Source organism: Urocampus carinirostris, chromosome 3 (assembly GCF_059441175.1).
Source record: "Urocampus carinirostris isolate Australia breed hairy pipefish chromosome 3, RoL_Ucar_1.0, whole genome shotgun sequence".
NCBI classification, from domain to species: domain Eukaryota; kingdom Metazoa; phylum Chordata; class Actinopteri; order Syngnathiformes; family Syngnathidae; genus Urocampus; species Urocampus carinirostris.
In genome coordinates, this window is record NC_142351.1 from 12,880,755 (window position 1) to 12,898,878 (window position 18,124).

At 39.8% G+C, this 18,124-nt stretch overlaps 1 protein-coding gene across 6 annotated transcripts in view; it reads left to right on the top strand.

The window, feature by feature from the left end:
- anks1aa (ankyrin repeat and sterile alpha motif domain containing 1Aa) overlaps window positions 1-18,124 on the top strand; it is an 88,270-nt gene that overhangs the window by 42,175 nt on the left and 27,971 nt on the right. For all 6 annotated transcript variants that reach the window (XM_088330749.1, XM_088330750.1, XM_088330744.1 and 3 more), the window contains 10 exons: window positions 551-847; window positions 2,159-2,234; window positions 2,317-2,418; window positions 2,501-2,587; window positions 5,111-5,277; window positions 5,424-5,486; window positions 5,598-5,727; window positions 9,388-9,431; window positions 9,771-9,864; window positions 14,567-15,039. In XM_088330749.1, the coding sequence (XP_088186875.1) occupies window positions 551-847; window positions 2,159-2,234; window positions 2,317-2,418; window positions 2,501-2,587; window positions 5,111-5,277; window positions 5,424-5,486; window positions 5,598-5,727; window positions 9,388-9,431; window positions 9,771-9,864; window positions 14,567-15,039 (1,533 nt within the window). The remainder of the gene's footprint in view (window positions 1-550; window positions 848-2,158; window positions 2,235-2,316; window positions 2,419-2,500; window positions 2,588-5,110; window positions 5,278-5,423; window positions 5,487-5,597; window positions 5,728-9,387; window positions 9,432-9,770; window positions 9,865-14,566; window positions 15,040-18,124) is intronic.

Here is an 18,124-nt window from a genome sequence, read left to right on the forward strand (position 1 = left end):
AATTTTATTTTGGTATTGTGTTCATAGTTACCGTTGTCAATAAATGATTTAAATTGCGACCCAACATATTCAACATTGTGGTACCATGAATAAAAATTATGTGATAAAGAGGTAAAAGCTAATGTCTTTTCCAATGTCATACATAACCCTCGTGATCTAGTGATTAAGAAATGGTGCTCTCACCGTTGTAATCTGAGTTCCAAGCCTCATCAAATGTGGTGGGGGATATTTTTCCATTGATCAATCATCAATCAGGTTTGAATCCCATTGTGATTGTTCTCGATGTGTTTGTCACTTACAATGCTTAGTTTTTGAGCTGCTAAAAAGTAACACAACCGATTTTTCATCTAAATAAGTACATTTTGGTCCTCCATACATTCATTCCTACTCTACCCTGTACACTTTTTTTCATGGTGGCTTGGGCTTTAAGAACATTCCCTTTTGGTCCGACGTCGCACCAATAAGAATTCGCTAAGCGTCTCTTTTTATTCAGCTTCCTCAACTTTGTCAGTGTTGCTTCTTTTATACGTATTTGTCTACTGTTCGACAGAACAATGACAACGAGACGCCACTGCACTGTGCCGCCCAGTACGGACACTCACAGGTAGTGCGGCTTCTCCTGGAGGAGCTGACCGATCCGACCATGAGGAACAACAAGTTCGAGACTCCTTTAGATTTGGCCGCGCTCTACGGCAGACTAGAAGTTGTCAAACTTTTGCTGAGCGCTCATCCCAACCTGCTCAGCTGCAACACTAAGAAGCACACGCCGCTGCACTTGGCCTCCCGGAATGGACATCTGCCCGTGGTGGAGGTGCTGCTTGATGCTGGCATGGACATTAACTATGAGGTGGGCATCTCACCAATTCAGAACTATTGGTTAACTGTTTGCATTCAACTCGCTATTTTTTGTGACTGCAATTTGTACACGCAAGTTTCCTAATCCTGTCAGACGGAGACTTTCGAGATGTGAGATGTCTTTCCACTAACAATGGGGCCCAACATATGAGAAAATCCATGACACTTTCCAGGCGCTACCACTATAGATCGATTGAGACTGTGAAAAAAGTGGCAACTGGTTGTTTTTTTAGATCATTTTAATGACACTTGCCTTACCCATTTCGTAATATTTAGAGAGGGAGGCAGAGATAAATTTCCTTGGTAAGGTTTTTCTTTAAAAAAAAACTTTAGAAAGTGAAAGTGTTGCAAGTCTAGCTGAAAGGTCAAAGGAAAGTGACAAAAAGTAAAAAGTCTAAATCATATAGACCGCATTAAAAAAGAAAATTAAAATCGATGCAGTAAAAAAATGTTTGTGTTTGTTGAAGTTACAGCAACTTTAATTTTAAGTCTATAGGAAGTGATCATGTTTCGTCAACAGTCTCTTGTGCTCCCTCACTCCTCCCCCATCTTACATACAGCTCGGTTTTGTTAGCAACCTCCATAGTAAGAGCTCATTTCCTTCCTTCCTTCCTTCCTTCCTTCCTTCCTTCCTTCCTTCCTTCCTTCCTTCCTTCCTTCCTTCCTTCCTTCCTTCCTTCCTTCCTTCCTTCCTTCCTTCCTTCGTCATATCCCTCAAGAGGGGTGACCGACAGCAAGACACACACATACAATAACAAAGAAAATAAAAGGGAAATAAATAGCAAAAAAATCACACAAAAATGTTTGGACCATGGCCAACCCAATTGCCCAAACAAGTTAGGCACCTCGGCACCCAAGTTGGTCATGCTTTCGTCCCCCCGGATGAAATGGGACACCAGAAAATAACATATTTTGTTGTTTGTTGGCACTATATGTTTCATTAAAACGCCTGATGGGCAATAAATAAACCATAGTTTGCCCATCCCTGCTCTAAATAATAGATTTACTTTTGGGGAATGCTCCATATCTATTTAAGGTGTATAAAAATAACTGATCTGTTTTCCATCACAATTTATCATTAAAACAATTCAAATGTAAAGTTAAACTAAGATACAACAAACTCGAATATAGATCTTTACTTTGTGAATGCATTTTTTTGCTTTGATTTAGTGTCAAACTAACTTTGTGATCGAGAATAGCACTTAAGAAACCGATAGTCAAAACTCAATAAGCTATCCAGGGGAGCATGTACTACTTGTTAGCCTCCTTTTCCTCTTCGTCTCATTTTTCTATTTTTGATCAGACGGAGAAAGGCAGTGCTCTCCACGAAGCAGCCTTGTTTGGAAAGACTGATGTGGTGCAGAAACTTCTCAGTGCAGGTCAGATGCAAGCTTTTTCCGATTCAATCACATAATTGAGTAAATTAGATAGGAGGGCATAACTCTGTCTGGCATGACTTAGGAATTGATGTGAACATATTGGACCAGAAGGGCTTGACAGCGCTGGACACTGTCAAAGATATGCCCTCACAGAAGAGCCGGGCGATCGCAGGGCTAATTCAAGGTAGAATCAAGAATACTTGGAAATAAATATTGAAAATATTGATAAAGGCACTGTTACTGAATTTTATCTTTGCTTGCTGCAGGGCTAATGAGCGGGAAACCTCCTGACATTGACCTCCCAGCTCCACCAATTTCCACGCTACTAGACAGTCCGAGCCATCGAAACAAGGGTGCGAATAGCCGAATTTTTAAATACAAGTTTGTCGATGCAACAGTCACAAAATCGTTTTTGTGTGTATACTCTGTTCTTCAAATGTGTGGAGTTGCTAAGAAATGTTATTTTTGAACGAGAACCACAGTTGTTTTTTTTCAATATGGATAACATGAAACTAATCAGAAATACAGATGCTCCCCTACTTACAACCATTCGACTTACGAAAATTAGTAGATACGATCATTTTTTTCGGGATGTCGAAAAATGTCCGGACATTGCTGTAAGTTAGATTTTGTATTGTGTGCACCTTTTTTCCTAGTAGAAGACAGTACTGTAGTGCTTCTTTCGGCCCCATGGCACTGTGAGAGGTTACCCAGCATCCACCCCGAAGATGTTTACTTCCTGGTTCGTGTGTAAACATACCACGTATACTGTACTGTATCTCTAATGCACTAAGAACGTTTTTATTGTTTAATATCTCGTGCATCCATTTGATATGGTTGGTTTGAAGTGTAAAGAAGAGGCGAGCCGTTTCTTTTGAAATGAAAGTGAAATAAGAAAGATTGATGCGGTTGAGAAAATGGTTGGATCGCTTTTTTCGCATAATTCTTGAAGCCCATCTTCCACAAGTAAGTTAAACTTCACTTTATTTATCTTTATAGAGCATATTATTTTATGAAATGTTTATTTTTAAGTACAAAACAATACAGGCTACTTATACAAGCCTTAAACATGCTTATATAAACCTTAAACATACAACATATATCACTGAAGCAACTTAAACACAAATTAAATTTATGAATAGTCTGTGGTTTGCAATAATCTGTGGTCTGTGCAGCCTTTTGAGAATCCTCGTGATCGTCCGTTCGTAACTAGGGCAGCGTCTGTACATCCCATATTTGGTAAATTACTATTTATCTGCATTAATATATCTACATAGGTGTGTAAAGGCCAATTTGTAACAACCAGCAATCCAGTGTTCTAATGGTACATTTTATTTGCTAATTAGAAGGCAAATGAATGATCAGAAAACCCCTGTGCATTGATTTTAGCACAGCTAAAACAATTCAGCTGGTTAGAGAAGCTTTACAACAGACTTTCTTTTGAACCATCTGAGTATCTTGAGCATCACATTTGTGGGTGTAATTTAACTTTCAGAATTGACATAAAAGAATACATTCATATGAAACTCAAAAGTCGTTTTTTTTCTAAGAAATAAAGACTATTCCATGCGAGAAATTACTAAGAAACTAAAGATCTCCTAGAACAGTGTGTTTTACTCCCTTAAGAGAACAGCACAAACAGGCCCCAACCAGAGTAGAAAAAAATAAGTGGCAAGATGACAAGCACGATAATGTCTCTAGCATGAGAAATAGTCTCCTAACTAACAGGTTGGTTAACTAGAACCTGCAAAACACAAATGTCAACATCTACACTTAAGAGGTGACTCCAAGATGCTGGCCTTCAAGGCAGAGTGGCAACGAAAAAGTCATATTTTAGACTGGCAGTGTTCTCGTTTGCCCGCGTCCCTGCATCCTAGACGCATTATTTCTGCTGGGGACGCATCGTGTCAAATGAACGTGCGTCCCCGGGACGCAACTTTGTTTACACGAAATTGTCATTATCACTTTTTAACCAAGTTTTACCGCACTCCAAACTTTTCGTCAGGCACATCCGCCATTGTTGTTTTGGTCTCGCGGTTCGAGTTTTCGTCTGCACGCCGATCTCCAGTTCGAGTTGTGTAGTCCGTCTCTTTTTAGAAAACCGGCTGTATTGGCTCAACTCATTAAAGAGCCGGCTCTCAAACGGCTCACTTGCTTTGATGCATTGTATTACGAATGATTATGTTGTATAAAAAAGTTAAGAAAAAAAGGAAGTATAAAAGGAGAAAATGAAAAAAGACAGGTTTGTGGTGATCCCTTTTAATCAGTATATTACCAACAATAATTTAATGTAGAAAATGAATTAATAATTTGAATAAGAAAATGTAATATTCTACTTAATTATATTTGCATGTATTTTTTCCTTCTACAGTGAACGTCCAAACGACTTCATTTTTGAACTTGTTTTTATAATAAACCTCATTCATGTCAAGCAACTCAGTGTCTCACAACAAAATGTTCATTAATAATATATATGATATAAGGAAACACATGTACAATATAACATGTTAAACTACATAAATAAACATGTTTGAAAAAAAAAATATTTTTTTGTATTTTGTAAGGGAAAATACGACAGTTTGTAAGGGCATGGAGCACGCTAAATTTTGGGGACCCATATATCTCTGTTGGGACCCATAGACTTTTGAGCATTCGAGTCCCCGGACCCATCACTTTTCAGAGGTAAAATGAACATTGGACTGGACAAAATTAACGAATATGGGCAAACTAACACTGACATTGGACAACTCGTTTGATAATTAAAAGTGTGACTTTTCCATGAAAAACACCAAATTGTCTGTGTGACCCTGACCTTTTCAAGCATAGTGATTTTTTGGGTGACAACCTGCTCAACACTACACTTCTGTCTGATTCAGGTGAGCTGGAGAAAATGAGCGAGTTGATATCAGGGCTGGCCCCGGAACCTGAGGAGGAGAGTCCCTATGAAGCGCTGTTCGAAGCTACCTCTTCTTCCATGGACAGCCTTACAAGTGGAAAATCTTCCGACAGGGATTCTGGAAGGCCTGACAGTGAGGCAGGGAAGGTAAACAGACTACCATGCAGACTGTGCAAGCTTTGAAGTGCGATAATCCCAAAATAACACTAGAGGGTGATGATGCCTCTCTGGTTGTGTGGCGGGTTGCTTGCTCCTCTCTTCCATTGAACGAAATTGAGTGTTTTTTTTTGCAGAAAGAACGCTTTGTTAACACATCACATCCTGGCCGGGGTCTTGAAGAAGAGACGAGCTCAGAGGTGGGGTATTTTTAAGATTATTAAAGAAATAAATCGAAAGTTATTTGAAAGTGGTTGCAAAGTGAATCACTTTGATAAGTATTCATTTTTCCCAACTTGTTTACTGCGCAGGCTGTCTTTACGGATAACAGTATTGATGAGCGAGGAGAGACTGCCGCTGCTGAGGATCACACATACGAGTTGTTGCTGACTGCGCAAACCAAAGTCCCAACACCAAGCAAAGAATCTCAGTTTCACAAAGGTGGATGTTCGGGAAACCTTGATACCAGAATAACATTTATTATACTACATAAAGTATGGAGCTGCAACGTAAATTGATTGATTGTCTAAGCACGATGCAGCATCTCTTAAAGCACAGGTGTCAAACTCACAGCCCGCGGGCCACATCTGGCCCGGCGTACAATTATATCCGGCCCGTGAAATCATTTTATATACATCCACTATAATGGCCCGGGTCTATGAAACGCTGATAACTTCCAAACTATACTCGGATGCTAAAAACTACAATGGCCGATAAACCCGAGTGTCTTATTTGTGGAGCTTTTGTGGCCGTAGTTAAGGAATTTAATGTAAAACGCAACTACAAGACAAAACTTCAGAGTAAGCTGAAAAACTTGAATCCAGAGAAAAGATACAGAAAGTTGAAAGGTTAAAGAAGAATATGAAGATGTTTTTTATTCACCAAAGCAAATTCCCAAAGTGAAAAGCACAAATTTTATTTATATTTCCGTTTTTTTTTTCGTATTTTCAATTTGTATGGTTTTGACAGCAGATATTTTTTATGGAGAGCAACGATTTTTAATTCATTTGATTTTTAAGTTTGTTTATTCTGGAATAAAATTCCTGACTGTTTTAAATTCATATTTTTTTATGTTATTTTATTTTTTTAAAGTCAAGTTTTAGTGTAATCATTAAATATCTATCCTGTTCGGCCCACGACCAAAGGTTTGGTTTGAGTTCTGGCCCTCTGTATAATTGAGTTTGACACCCCTGTCTTAAAGGTTGTTTATTCCAGTCATGAGAGGAACTTGATTTCGAATTGTCCTCTTTGTCATTGATAACCTTGTGAACATTGTTTGCAACAAGATTAGACAAGGCACTCTATGATAAACACGTAATAAAAACCTAAAAGAAAAAAAATAACGAAAGAATGTCAGGATAAATGAAAAAATTGTTTACAAAGCTTGGAGACTGACCCGAGTTGTAAGTAGTGCATTGTAACAATAGCGCAATGAAAATAAGTGCAAACACTTTAAAAAATTTAGCAGCAACAACAATTTCAAATAAGTCAATGAATAAGATGTGAGTACCCATTTTTCAATGGAACTAGATATTTATATATTTTTTTCACAGTCTTGCACAATTGTTTAGGGCGGGGTGTCGTGATCAGAACGGAAACAGGACCCAATTGCGTTACATTTCCCACAAGTTTTATTAAAGGACAGAGGAACAGCTGCGCCCACGATCCGAGGTTCGCTAGGCGCGGGAAGCAGGACGCTCTGAACGCGGAAGCGGATCTTCCGTGGGTAGCGATGGCGGTGTCAGGGACAGAAAAAAGGGTCAGTAGCGGGGACAGGAGACCAAAAACGTGGTCAGGGTCGGAAGCGAGTTGTGAGCCAGGAAAGGAGAGAAGACATGGTCAGGGACAAACAGGTCGAAAGTCGGGACGGGGGAGTAGACGTGGTCAGGATCAAAAACGGGTCGAAGCCGGGGAACAGACGGGAGCAAAAAACAGGTGGGAGTCAGGGTTGAAAAAGGCTTGCCTAGTGTTAACTGAGGTTCGCAGACGGACTGACAAAAGGGGACAGATAGGATTGGGTTTAAATAGGGACAGGGAGCCAATCAGAGTCCGAGGCGGTTGGCGCCAAATGAGCGGGCACAGGTGCTTCACATCAAATCATGACACGGGGTCTCTGGGGATGTAACTGTCTCTAACCATATTACTTCTTGTTTTAAGGGACCTTTAGTGGCTTACCAGAAGGCAACAGGTCAACAGTCCTTTATAATATTATTGGCTCTGTTGCAATATCACTCACCAACAATGTCCTCCAGACTGGTCAGAGACCAGCCAATATTTTTCTCGGCTGTCTTGATTACTCTTTTTATCTTTTTCCTGCCGGCTTGCCATCGAGTACTCAAAACTCAAGCAAAGCTTTTTAAAACTTGTTTTAATGTTTTATTACATCGGATATTATTTGATTAGGAGTAGTTTGTTCGGCTTTGTCAGATTTGTGCCTCTAAATGTGCTTCAAAAATACATTTTTATATTGCAAAACAAAAGCAAGAAGGCTAAGATAAAAGAGGATCTTTAACTAGTAGTGTTCTTTACTCCTTTTTTCCCTTAAGACCGAATCTGAGTAAACTCTTGAGCAGTCAACAATCCCACGATATCACCTTTGAGACCTCAAATAGATTCAAAGCAACCAATATCCATCCATCCATTATCTGCACCGCTTATCCTCAGTAGGGTCGTGGGGGTGCTGGAGCCCATCCCGGCCATCTTCGGGCAGTGGGCAGGGGACACCCTGAACTGGTTGCCAGCCAGTCGCAGGGCACTAAGGCACAGACAATTTGCTCGCTCATACAATTTGTACCGGCCAATTAACCTGACATGCATGTTTTTGGAATGTGGGAGGAAACCGGAGTGCCCAGAGGAAACCCACACAAGCACGGGGAGAACATGCAAACTCCGCAAAGGTTGGTAGCTGGATTTGAACCCATGACCTCAGAACTGTGCCGCACATGCGCTAACCACCGCGCCGCCGTGCTGCCCTGTGCAACCAATATATTTTTTTGAATAAAATTACAATTCAATTCAATTTATTGTTTAATTTTTGATTCCAGATACACCAGGAGTGACGCCAACCTCTAATTAGTAACAAATACCATCGCGAAACCTATACTGTGAAAGGCTTTGTCACAAATATCTGTTAACAATACTCACCCGTCCAGAGCTTTTATAAATATTTTTTATAATCATGATCAAAATTATTTATTAAAGCTGATAATTATTCTATCATTTAATTGGCTGAAGCATTAGGCAAGAACTCTTTAAGAGTAAATACAAAAAGAAGTCAAGTCAAGTCATGTTGATTTGTATAGCCCTTAATCACAAAGAGTCTCAAAGGGCTGCACAGTTCAAAGACTATTGCAAACCACAGACTATTATGACATCATCCCCTGATCTAAAACCTACGTGAGGGAAAATAATACACAGATACACAGATATTGTCAACATAAAATATAGGTTGTTCATATGCTATAGAATAGAAGTGTGTTTTAAGCTTAGATTCAAACATTTCCACTGAGGTTGCAGATCAAAACTCAGGTGGGAGAGTATTCCACAGCACCGGGGCCCGAATGGAGAACGCTCTCAAACCTGCGGATCTCTTCTTGGCTCTTGGGATCACTAGTAGACCAGCGTTTTCAGAGCGAAGGCTCCGGACCAAAACATAGGGGGAAATTAAATCTGAAAGATATGAGGGAGCAAGTCCTTGCAAGATTTTGTATACTACCAACAGAACCTTGAAATCACATCTTAAGATAACAGGGAGCCAATGCAGGTTAGCTAAAATCGGGGTAATGTGATCAAACTTTCTTGTCTTAATTAAAAGCCTCGCTGCAGCATTTTGTACCAGCTGAAGGATTTTGGACTTCGGGAGACCAGAGAGTAGTGCATTACAGTAATCGAGACGGGAGGTAACAAACGCGTGAATTATGATCTCCGCATCCGAGTGAGACAGCATAGGGCGAATTTTAGCAATGTTGCAAAGATGGAAAAAAAGCTGTTCTAGTAAGAAGTATCACTATCACTAAATTACACATTACATCCATTAAGCACTCACAAAAGCACAATGTGCGTCAATTTAACGTATCAATATGGTGTATTTTCTCTCTTTAGATGAAAACGCGTATATCCAGTCATCTGACAATGTCCTACCTCAGGTATGTAAAACTTTTTATACAGTAATACGGTTGGTGTGATATTCTCTTCAATGTGCCAAGTCTGAATTATTGACTATGAATTTATCTCTTTGGTTTGACATTAACATGAGATGTGGTATTCGCATAGCTTTAGTATGGCCACTCCAGGACACATCACAGTCAAATTCTATTTTTGTTATTGTTGAAAATGTCATCCTAATTTCATTGGAATTGGGTAGTTTCCTTCTGATGTGGTGTTGGCTAGACCTTCCATTCGCAGGCAAACAGCATTAACACATTCCCTAGGATTTGTGGATGACTGTGATAAACTGACCATGACCCCTTTGTGTTTTGCTGTAGTTCAAATCCAACGCCCTAAATAACCCTGGCACACCCAACTTGACAAAAGAAACACTTCATCCCTCAGGGCAAGTGGGCCGGAGAGCATTTGAAGGTAATCTTATAAACCTCTATCTGTTTTAGAAATAATCTTTGTTGTGGTTTGTGTATATTTAATTGTGTTTGCATGCAGACAACTTTGAGTGGATATTTGATGAGTGGAATTGTTTCAGATTCAGAGGAACTGCTTGCGCTTAAGCAGTTTTAGAACTGTGAAGGTATTTTTTTATTGTAGGTCTTATGTAGGGATGCAAAATAATTATCAGGGCGCTAGTTATACCGGTAACGCTCAAATATTGCATTTAAAGACCCAATAACTTGTCACTTGGAGCCAAGGTTTCATATTCAATCAGCTGACACTTCTCATCAGAGGTTATTCTACATTTCTATATACAGACGCTGCCCTACTTACGAACAAGTTCCGGATGATTGTTCATAAGTTGAATTTGTTCGTTAGTTGCTTCAGTGCTATATTTTGTATGGAATACATGTTTTACAGTATATAAGTATGTTTAAGGCTTGTGTAAGTAACCTGGATTGTTTTGAACCAAAAATAAACATTTCATGAAATAATATGCTCTATAAAGATAAAGTTAGGTTTAACTTACTTTTGGAAGATGAGCTTCAAGAGTTACTCCTCTGTGGTAGAAAGTGGCTGAAAAAAAAAGCGATCCAACCATTTTCTCAACAGCATCAAGCTTCCATATTCCACTTTCATTTCAAATGAAACGGCCCGCCTCTTCTTTACACTTTACACCAACCATATTGAATGAATGCTTGAGATATTAAACACTAAAAATGTCAAAGTTCTTAGCACGCTGGAGATACAGTATAGAATGTTTACACATGAACTAGGAACAGGAAGCATATTTCTTCTTCGGGGTAGATGCCGGGTAACCTCTCACAGCGCTACACGCCGGTAGTGGTGGAAAGGAGCACTACAGTAACGTCCTGTGCATGGAAAAAGGTGCACACAATCTAATTAAATCTAACTTACAGCAATGTCTGGATATTTTTCGACATCTCGAAAAAAATGTTTGTATATACAGTTTTTCGTAAGTCGAATGGTCGTAATTAGCGGAGCGCCTGTACGAGCTGCACAACTGGGCCTTGTCTGTTTTCATATTATTTGCAGTCGTTAGTCGTTGTGTTAGCTCCTTTTGCGGAAGCTTCTTGAGAAAGGGTTTGCAGACCGCTTCTTCCATATTTAAGCTCATACCGCTGTCGATGGGTGTAAACCCAAAATGTGTCCAAAATACTGAAATGGTACCTTGTTTTGAAACCAAAAAAATTGACCTGCTATGATGACTACACACAGAGAGCCGGTGTTTTTTACTTCAGCGTGTGCTCACTGCACGTTGACATAATTTCCTCAACGTTTCAGTCAAGGGTGGTCGCAAAGGGAGGTTGAGACAAAAAAAAGACTTTATTCGCTAATGTGAAAAATGTTTACGGTTAGCAGATTGACATATTCGTGACAGCCCTAACTGTGCAAGATGTTCACTTTTTTCTCAGAAATGATCCAATGCAAAAAAAAAATTACAAATAAAAAGACCAAAATTCAGCACACTTTTACTGTAAATTGGATTAGCCAGAACCCCCTGGCCCCACCCCAGCCTACCATCTACTACTGATGATTTACAGTGGTACCTCGTTTCTCGACCATAATCCGTTCCAGAACCCTGTTCGAAAACCGATTTGTTTAACGTAAACATAAAGCTAACCCAGGCTAATCGTACGTTCGCGTTATCGTAATCTTCCGTACAAAAGATTACGCTAACATGAACGTGTAAAAATAAAAAAAATCAGGTCGTTTACAAGTCATTTAGCACCCGGGTCTCCACAACAAGTGGTGAGCGGTTCATTGGAAAAGGGGCTCCGTTCCAACACCCTGAATGTTGGGCTCCGTTCCAACACCCTGAATGTTTACCTTGAATGTTTAACGTAAACATAAAGCTAACCCAGGCTAATCGTACGTTCGCGTTATCGTAATCTTCCGTATGAAAGATTACGCTAACATGAACGTGTAAAAATTAAAAAAAAAGGATAAAGAAAAGAATTATGAATAGGATTTCTTACCTTTGTGGTGGTCAGCAGAAGGCGCAGGTGGACGGTGGTGCTATTATTTCTTTCTTAAATGCAATAGTTGTACGCACTCCTTTTCTTTTTTCACCTGCAGCGACTTTGCTGCTTGCACTGACTTTCTTCGGAGGCATAATTAGGGGCTAAAACACTTCGTACACCTATATTAAAAGCGAAAGCAAAACGAAGCACGTCCGCACGCGATAACAGTTGGTCACGAAAAGAGCGATCCACACCCGTACGCTGCTCAGCATCGCACCCTAGCGTACGCACTCACACATTACCGGCGTTCGAACTCCGATTTTTTGACCTAACAGCGAAGCAAGAATTTCTCGAAATTTTTGGTCGGACTCCGATTAGTTCGAACTGAGAGGCGTTCTAAAACCGAGGTTCCACTGTACAACCAAATATGCGTTTATAAGCTGACCCGATGTTTACAGTATATTATTTCAGAGCTGTTAATTTAACTTACATGCAAGTATCGGGAGAATATCTCCGTGAGTGGAAATTCTGCATCCTCCTACTCCGTGATTGAGACAGCGCTGCCATAACAGTATTCAGTCGTACCTTGTGTCTTGTTTGATGAAGAGTTGTATATAGCAACATGAGTGATGTAAGAATATTCAGCTATTAATTGACACTTGAATTTAAGATCTGTATTTAATAAGTACCTGAGTAAAGCAGTAACAAATTAAGTAGTAACAACACTAGAGTTACAATATCTTTTAACAAACGTGCAAGACAACTCTCTACGGAGAAAAGTAATTGCGTTTGTGGAACATGTTCCTTTAAAACGCGTCCCAACATTGGAGGTCAGTATCATCTTTGAGACAAAGCCAAAAACTATTTCTATCTGACTTCCCTCTCTAGTCAAGCATTTAATTCATGAATAAACTCTTAAAATGTAGATGTTCCATCACTTGAATTTACTAGTTGTAATTGAAATGGCAGTATTTATGCTCATTGTTTCTTGTGGCGTCACTATTTGTGCCAGGGAGTGATATGCCCCGACTCCCATTTGAAAAAAGTCGTTGTTTTTCGGCATAGGGGTCCTCTCAATGGCGTAATGGTGCAACGATCTTGCCAAAGGAAAATCCAAAACAGCTGCCTCTGTTGAAATATTTTGTTTTGCTTTTCTGGGCGTGTCTTTTGTAGTGCATACGATGGATTTGATTTCATGCCCTTCTGCAGACAAGACCTCTTTACACTCAACATGTGACAGGTGAAGGATAAACACTCAGTCAGCGATATGTGTGTTTGTCAGTAGTCTTGAGCTCAATCTTGTTTTCTGTAGGAAGGCACTGCCCAGCTTGAAGTACAGACAAGCATTTAGTAGTAGTCCTTTTAAAAGAAGGATTTGTTGGCAAAAGAGAAAAATCCAAGTCCACTTAAAATGTGCACCAGTTCTGAATGACAGTTGGCAACATTGCGACTCTTTCTGAAGACAAACGATGACATCATTAGTCGAAGACGCGTTTGCGCTGCCAAAGGAAACACATATTCCACATCTGCAGTGACCTAATCCATAGCACATGAACTGTAATAAAATTCAGGCATGCTCTATTGAAAAGGCTCAAAAGCAGAAGTGTGGAGATCTTGGAAGAATGGGTCCACCGGGCATGGGATGGAAGAAATCAGATTGATGTTCTGAGTCGGCCCTAATTCTGCACATTTGGCAAGGACATGCAGACTGTCCATCCAGTCCCCTTTTTTATCCTCCCATATTTCATGTTGAGGTGTGTGACAAGAGTTCAAGGTGGTGTCAGACAACAACAAAGGTAATGGAAGTCAAATAAGGACACAACCTCCCCCGTTTTTTTAATCCTGTGACCACTGCCCTAGATTCCCTGTCACCGAACACCATGACCTCATGACCCTGAAAGAGACAGTCCATCCCCTTGCGTCCGCATGTGTCACTGTGCTAATTACCAAGAGTCTGGCCACTGATGGGGCGATTCAAATTTCCATTCCTGAGTCTTCGTCGGAGTCCAAAATTAGAATTCAGACAACACAGGAGTTGCACGTGCTGACAACAGCACGCAACACAGCAGTGAGTAAGTCAGATGAAAGTGCGGAACTAAAGCGGTGTTTATGCCTCTTTAAGGCAAAGCCAAGCTGTGTGGCGGATTTGATAGAGGAAAGGGGGCTTATTTGACTGCAATTCCTGTGGGAAGCAAGGAGGAAAACCGCATTGCTTTGAATTGCTCATGCAATGCAGTGTCATTAAGGATTTGTTTTGGTTGAAGAAGGCAAATTTTTATAGTGGAATTTCGCTTGGTGAGTCTTCTCATTCATACCTCTTCTTATTTGTGTCTTATATGACATTTGCATGCAGCATAGCCTGTTTATGGTAACTGTGTAGAGAAACAACTGAAATAGAATAAAGTTTTACACAGACGGTGGGTCAGAAACATCCGATTGCAGCGAACCTAGTGTGGATTCTTGACATTTCTCATGCAAACATATGCCTTGTGTCTTCGCCAACTTTCTCCCCCACCCCCGCCTCTCACCATCACCCCTGCTAGGAAACAATTAAAAAACTGTTTCAGCGCCTGCGTAGGCGGTTTGTTTCGAGCCCAGCCCAAAGGATCTGACGTTTGGTCTTCCACCCAGTTTCAGCCCTCCCAAACAACACTCTCTTCTTTGCTAACCTTGGGATGTTTTTCTCTGTCTAGATAACGCTCGTCTAAGCTTGGATCAGGGCGCAGGTATCCCAGAGCAGTTTACTGGCCTCCTGCATGGATCATCGCCGGTTTTTGACTGCCGCGAAGAGCCGTTCAGGATTCCAGGTGGCCAGCCTCCCGGTCCGAGCCAGCTGCAGTCGAGGGGCAAACCCAAAGAACAAGCGGGTTCAACCGCACAGAGTCGTCCCAGCATGGCTGCCATCCTAACGGACTGTGATCCAAAAGCCATTTATGCAACTGTGAACAAGGAGCCCAGGGACCTGGGGGCAGTATCTGGTAGGATGCGTCCCCCGGGGGACCTGAAGCTGGCCCGCAGCCTCTCCAAGTCGGACTCGGATTTGCTGGTGTCGCCTCCGAACGAGGAAGACGCAGGACTGGGGAACCGGAGTGGATCGGTTTCTAACTGTAGCAGCGGGAAGAAAAGGCTGGAGAAATCGCCGTCTTTCACCTCAGAATGGGACGAGGTAAGTTTAATGTGCCATTTGTAGGATACCGTGGTCTTAAACCCATGACTCCTGGGCCAAAAGTTTGAGGCCACCTGCTTAATTTTAATGCAGCCCGTGCAAGTTTGATATGGATGTTACTGCGGTGTACCTGTCCCACCAAAGATCCACATTCACGCTGGACTGGATGATGAGGTTTTTATTACAGTTGCTGCAAATGAAAGTCACAACACGTGGTTAGCCTTCTCTGCTGGCTTTGATCTCTTTGTTCGTTGGCAGCTCGTTGTAGACTGCCTTAAACATTTTAAAGAGCTTTCTTTTCAGTTTACATAAAATACATTTTAGAATATCAACCATCACAATACATGTTTACATCCATTTTAAAAAGATACTTTTAACAAGAGATCGTATAGTGGCTTTTTAACATTGACAATGAATTCAACACATTTTTCTTTAGTCTGAATTTTAACCAACATCATCCTTTTTATATATATGAGAACATAGAAATAATAACAATAATGAGCATAAAAACGCGTACTATTTACCTGTAAATGAATGAGTCACAACACGTGGTTATCCTTCTCTGCTGGCTTTGATCTCTTTGATCTATAAGGGGAATTAGCATTTTAGCACAACATGCAACGTCCGGCAAAACTAACATAAAAGGCGACAGAAACAAAATGAAAATAAATCCAAACAGCTTGACAACATCAATCACAATACTGTGCATGTTGAGAGATTTGTCAGCTGTGGTTTTAATGTTTAAAATTAACTTTTTGCGGAGCAACAAAAGATCGTGTCTTACCGTTGGCAGCCCGTTGTAGACTGCCAAAAAACCCGCCTTCCGGTCACATGTCAAAAGCCAAACCAAACCCTACTCCATACCAGCGGGTGGCACTGTTGGACTCATCATTGCAGGGCACTTACACAAAAACTATACAACATATTTCAGCAGGAATTTCAATGAAACAAAAGTTATTATTACACCCGTTACATGGATACTTCTGTGATAATAAGTTGGGCAGAGCTCAAAATTGTGAAACAATTCAATCACAAGTCAGGCCACAATTAAACTGTGTGGGTAAGAAATATGTATATTTGCTTGGAAATCTCGAACTCCATCTGGAGTGTGTTTTAAAAGTCGTACTATATTTGGAAGTCGCTGTACTTGGTTGATAGCTCACGTTGAAAGCACAAAACATAGAAGACATTTGCGAAAGAAGGAAGTAGGGAGAAGGAAAGATTAAGCTTGTCTGCCCTTTAATATATACTTGCTGGTGTGGCCCATGGCTCATGCACATGTATCCATCACAGACTATAATTTTCAACTAATTTGCTGATTGCATTAATCAATCCTTTTCATTTTTTGTAATTTATCAGGTTTTTCAAATGAGCTACACTTCATAAACTCAGTTTGTGCAAAGACCATACACAAAGTCGTAATTTTCAAATATTCTGATGAACATTTGGGCTCTGAATGTTTTCTTTCTAGTAATGTTCAAAATGTTTGACGTCTAAGTACTTCGTTAAATTTGGGTTTTTAAACATGGTTCACTTAATAACCTGTATCCTTATTTTACAATCATGGCTGAGAAAAAAAAACGTACTCTACATTCAAGGGACCACCCTACCTGATCCGTTTTCACAAATTGCGAGCTCTTATGCTGCAATTTTCAGAATACAGGTGAAAATATGATTTTGACACTGTTTTCAATAGGCAGGCATAAATTTTGGACACAAACTGTTAAGTGTAGTGATGGGGTGTCCCGCCTCCCGCCCTCTGTTTTAAGCTCTTCTTTCATAGTTAGTTTTGTAGTATTTCTGCAGTCGGATTTTTGTCGTATTCCTGTAGTATTTTTGTAACATTACTGCAGTTTTATGTTGTTGTGTTTTTGTAGTATTTCAAAAGTTGACTTTTTCTAGTATATCGGTAGTATTTTTGTAGTATCACTGTAGTTTTATATTTGTCCTATTTTGTAGTATTTCCGTCGTGGAATTTTTAAGGTACTTCTATAGTATTTTTGTCATATTTGCTTAGGAGAATTTTCTTGTTTATCTGTTGTATTCTTGTAGTGTTATTTTAGTTGTATTTTTGCAGTATTTCTGTAGTAGTATCTTTGTATAATAGAATTAATGTAGTGGTATTTTTGTTTTATAGGATTACTGTCGTGGTATTTTTGTAGTATTCCTGTAGAAGTATTTTCAAAGTATTTCCAAAGTAATATTTTTGAAGTATTGCTTTGGTAGTTTTGTACATTTTGTAGTGGTATTTTTGCAGTATTTCTGTAGTAGTATCTTTGTATAATAGGATTACTGTCGTGGTATTTTTGTAGTATTCCTGTATTTTTAAAGTAATTCCAAAGTAATATTTTTGAAGTATTTCCATTGTATTGTTTTTATAGTGTTGCTTTGGTATTTTTGTATTATTTCTGGTGTAATATATTATTATTAGTATTTTTGTATTATAGCATTGCTGTAAGATTATTTTTGTAGTATTTCTATAACATGTTTTGTTTAGGAAGGAAAGCAAAACAATACATGAGGTCCCTGTTTTCATGCAATGAATTTGATATTTGGTTTTGTACTTGTGTTGTAGTATTTCTGTTGTAGGGTTTCTGCTGTTGACACACAAAAAGGGGACACATTTGTTGGCACATTTGGCAACATTTTTCTTTAATTAGCAACGTTTTATTTACTATTACTGTATTTATATTACCATTGTTGACCATTTTTGATTTGGCGGCTGGATGAAAAGCCTGATGGGTTGCATGCGGCCCGCAGGTCTCTGATTGCCCACCCCTATTTTTCAGTGAGCTTGATTTAAGCAAACATTTCAAGTCAGCTTAGCCAGACTTTGATTTTACATTTCTTTACATTTAGATTTTTCGAAGTGCTTTTTAACAGTGTGTAATATATTCAAAGTCAGTCACACCCCAACCTCCTTCAGCATGTTGACATCCAATCTGAAGTGCAAGCAAATGTGAGCGCTGCAAGGAAGAGATTAGACAGAACAAGGTTGTAGCAAAAAAGAGAAGACGTTGAGAAAATAAGATGACAGAAAGAGCTTTATACGGAAGGATTCTAAAAAGAGAGGCACATGCTTTCC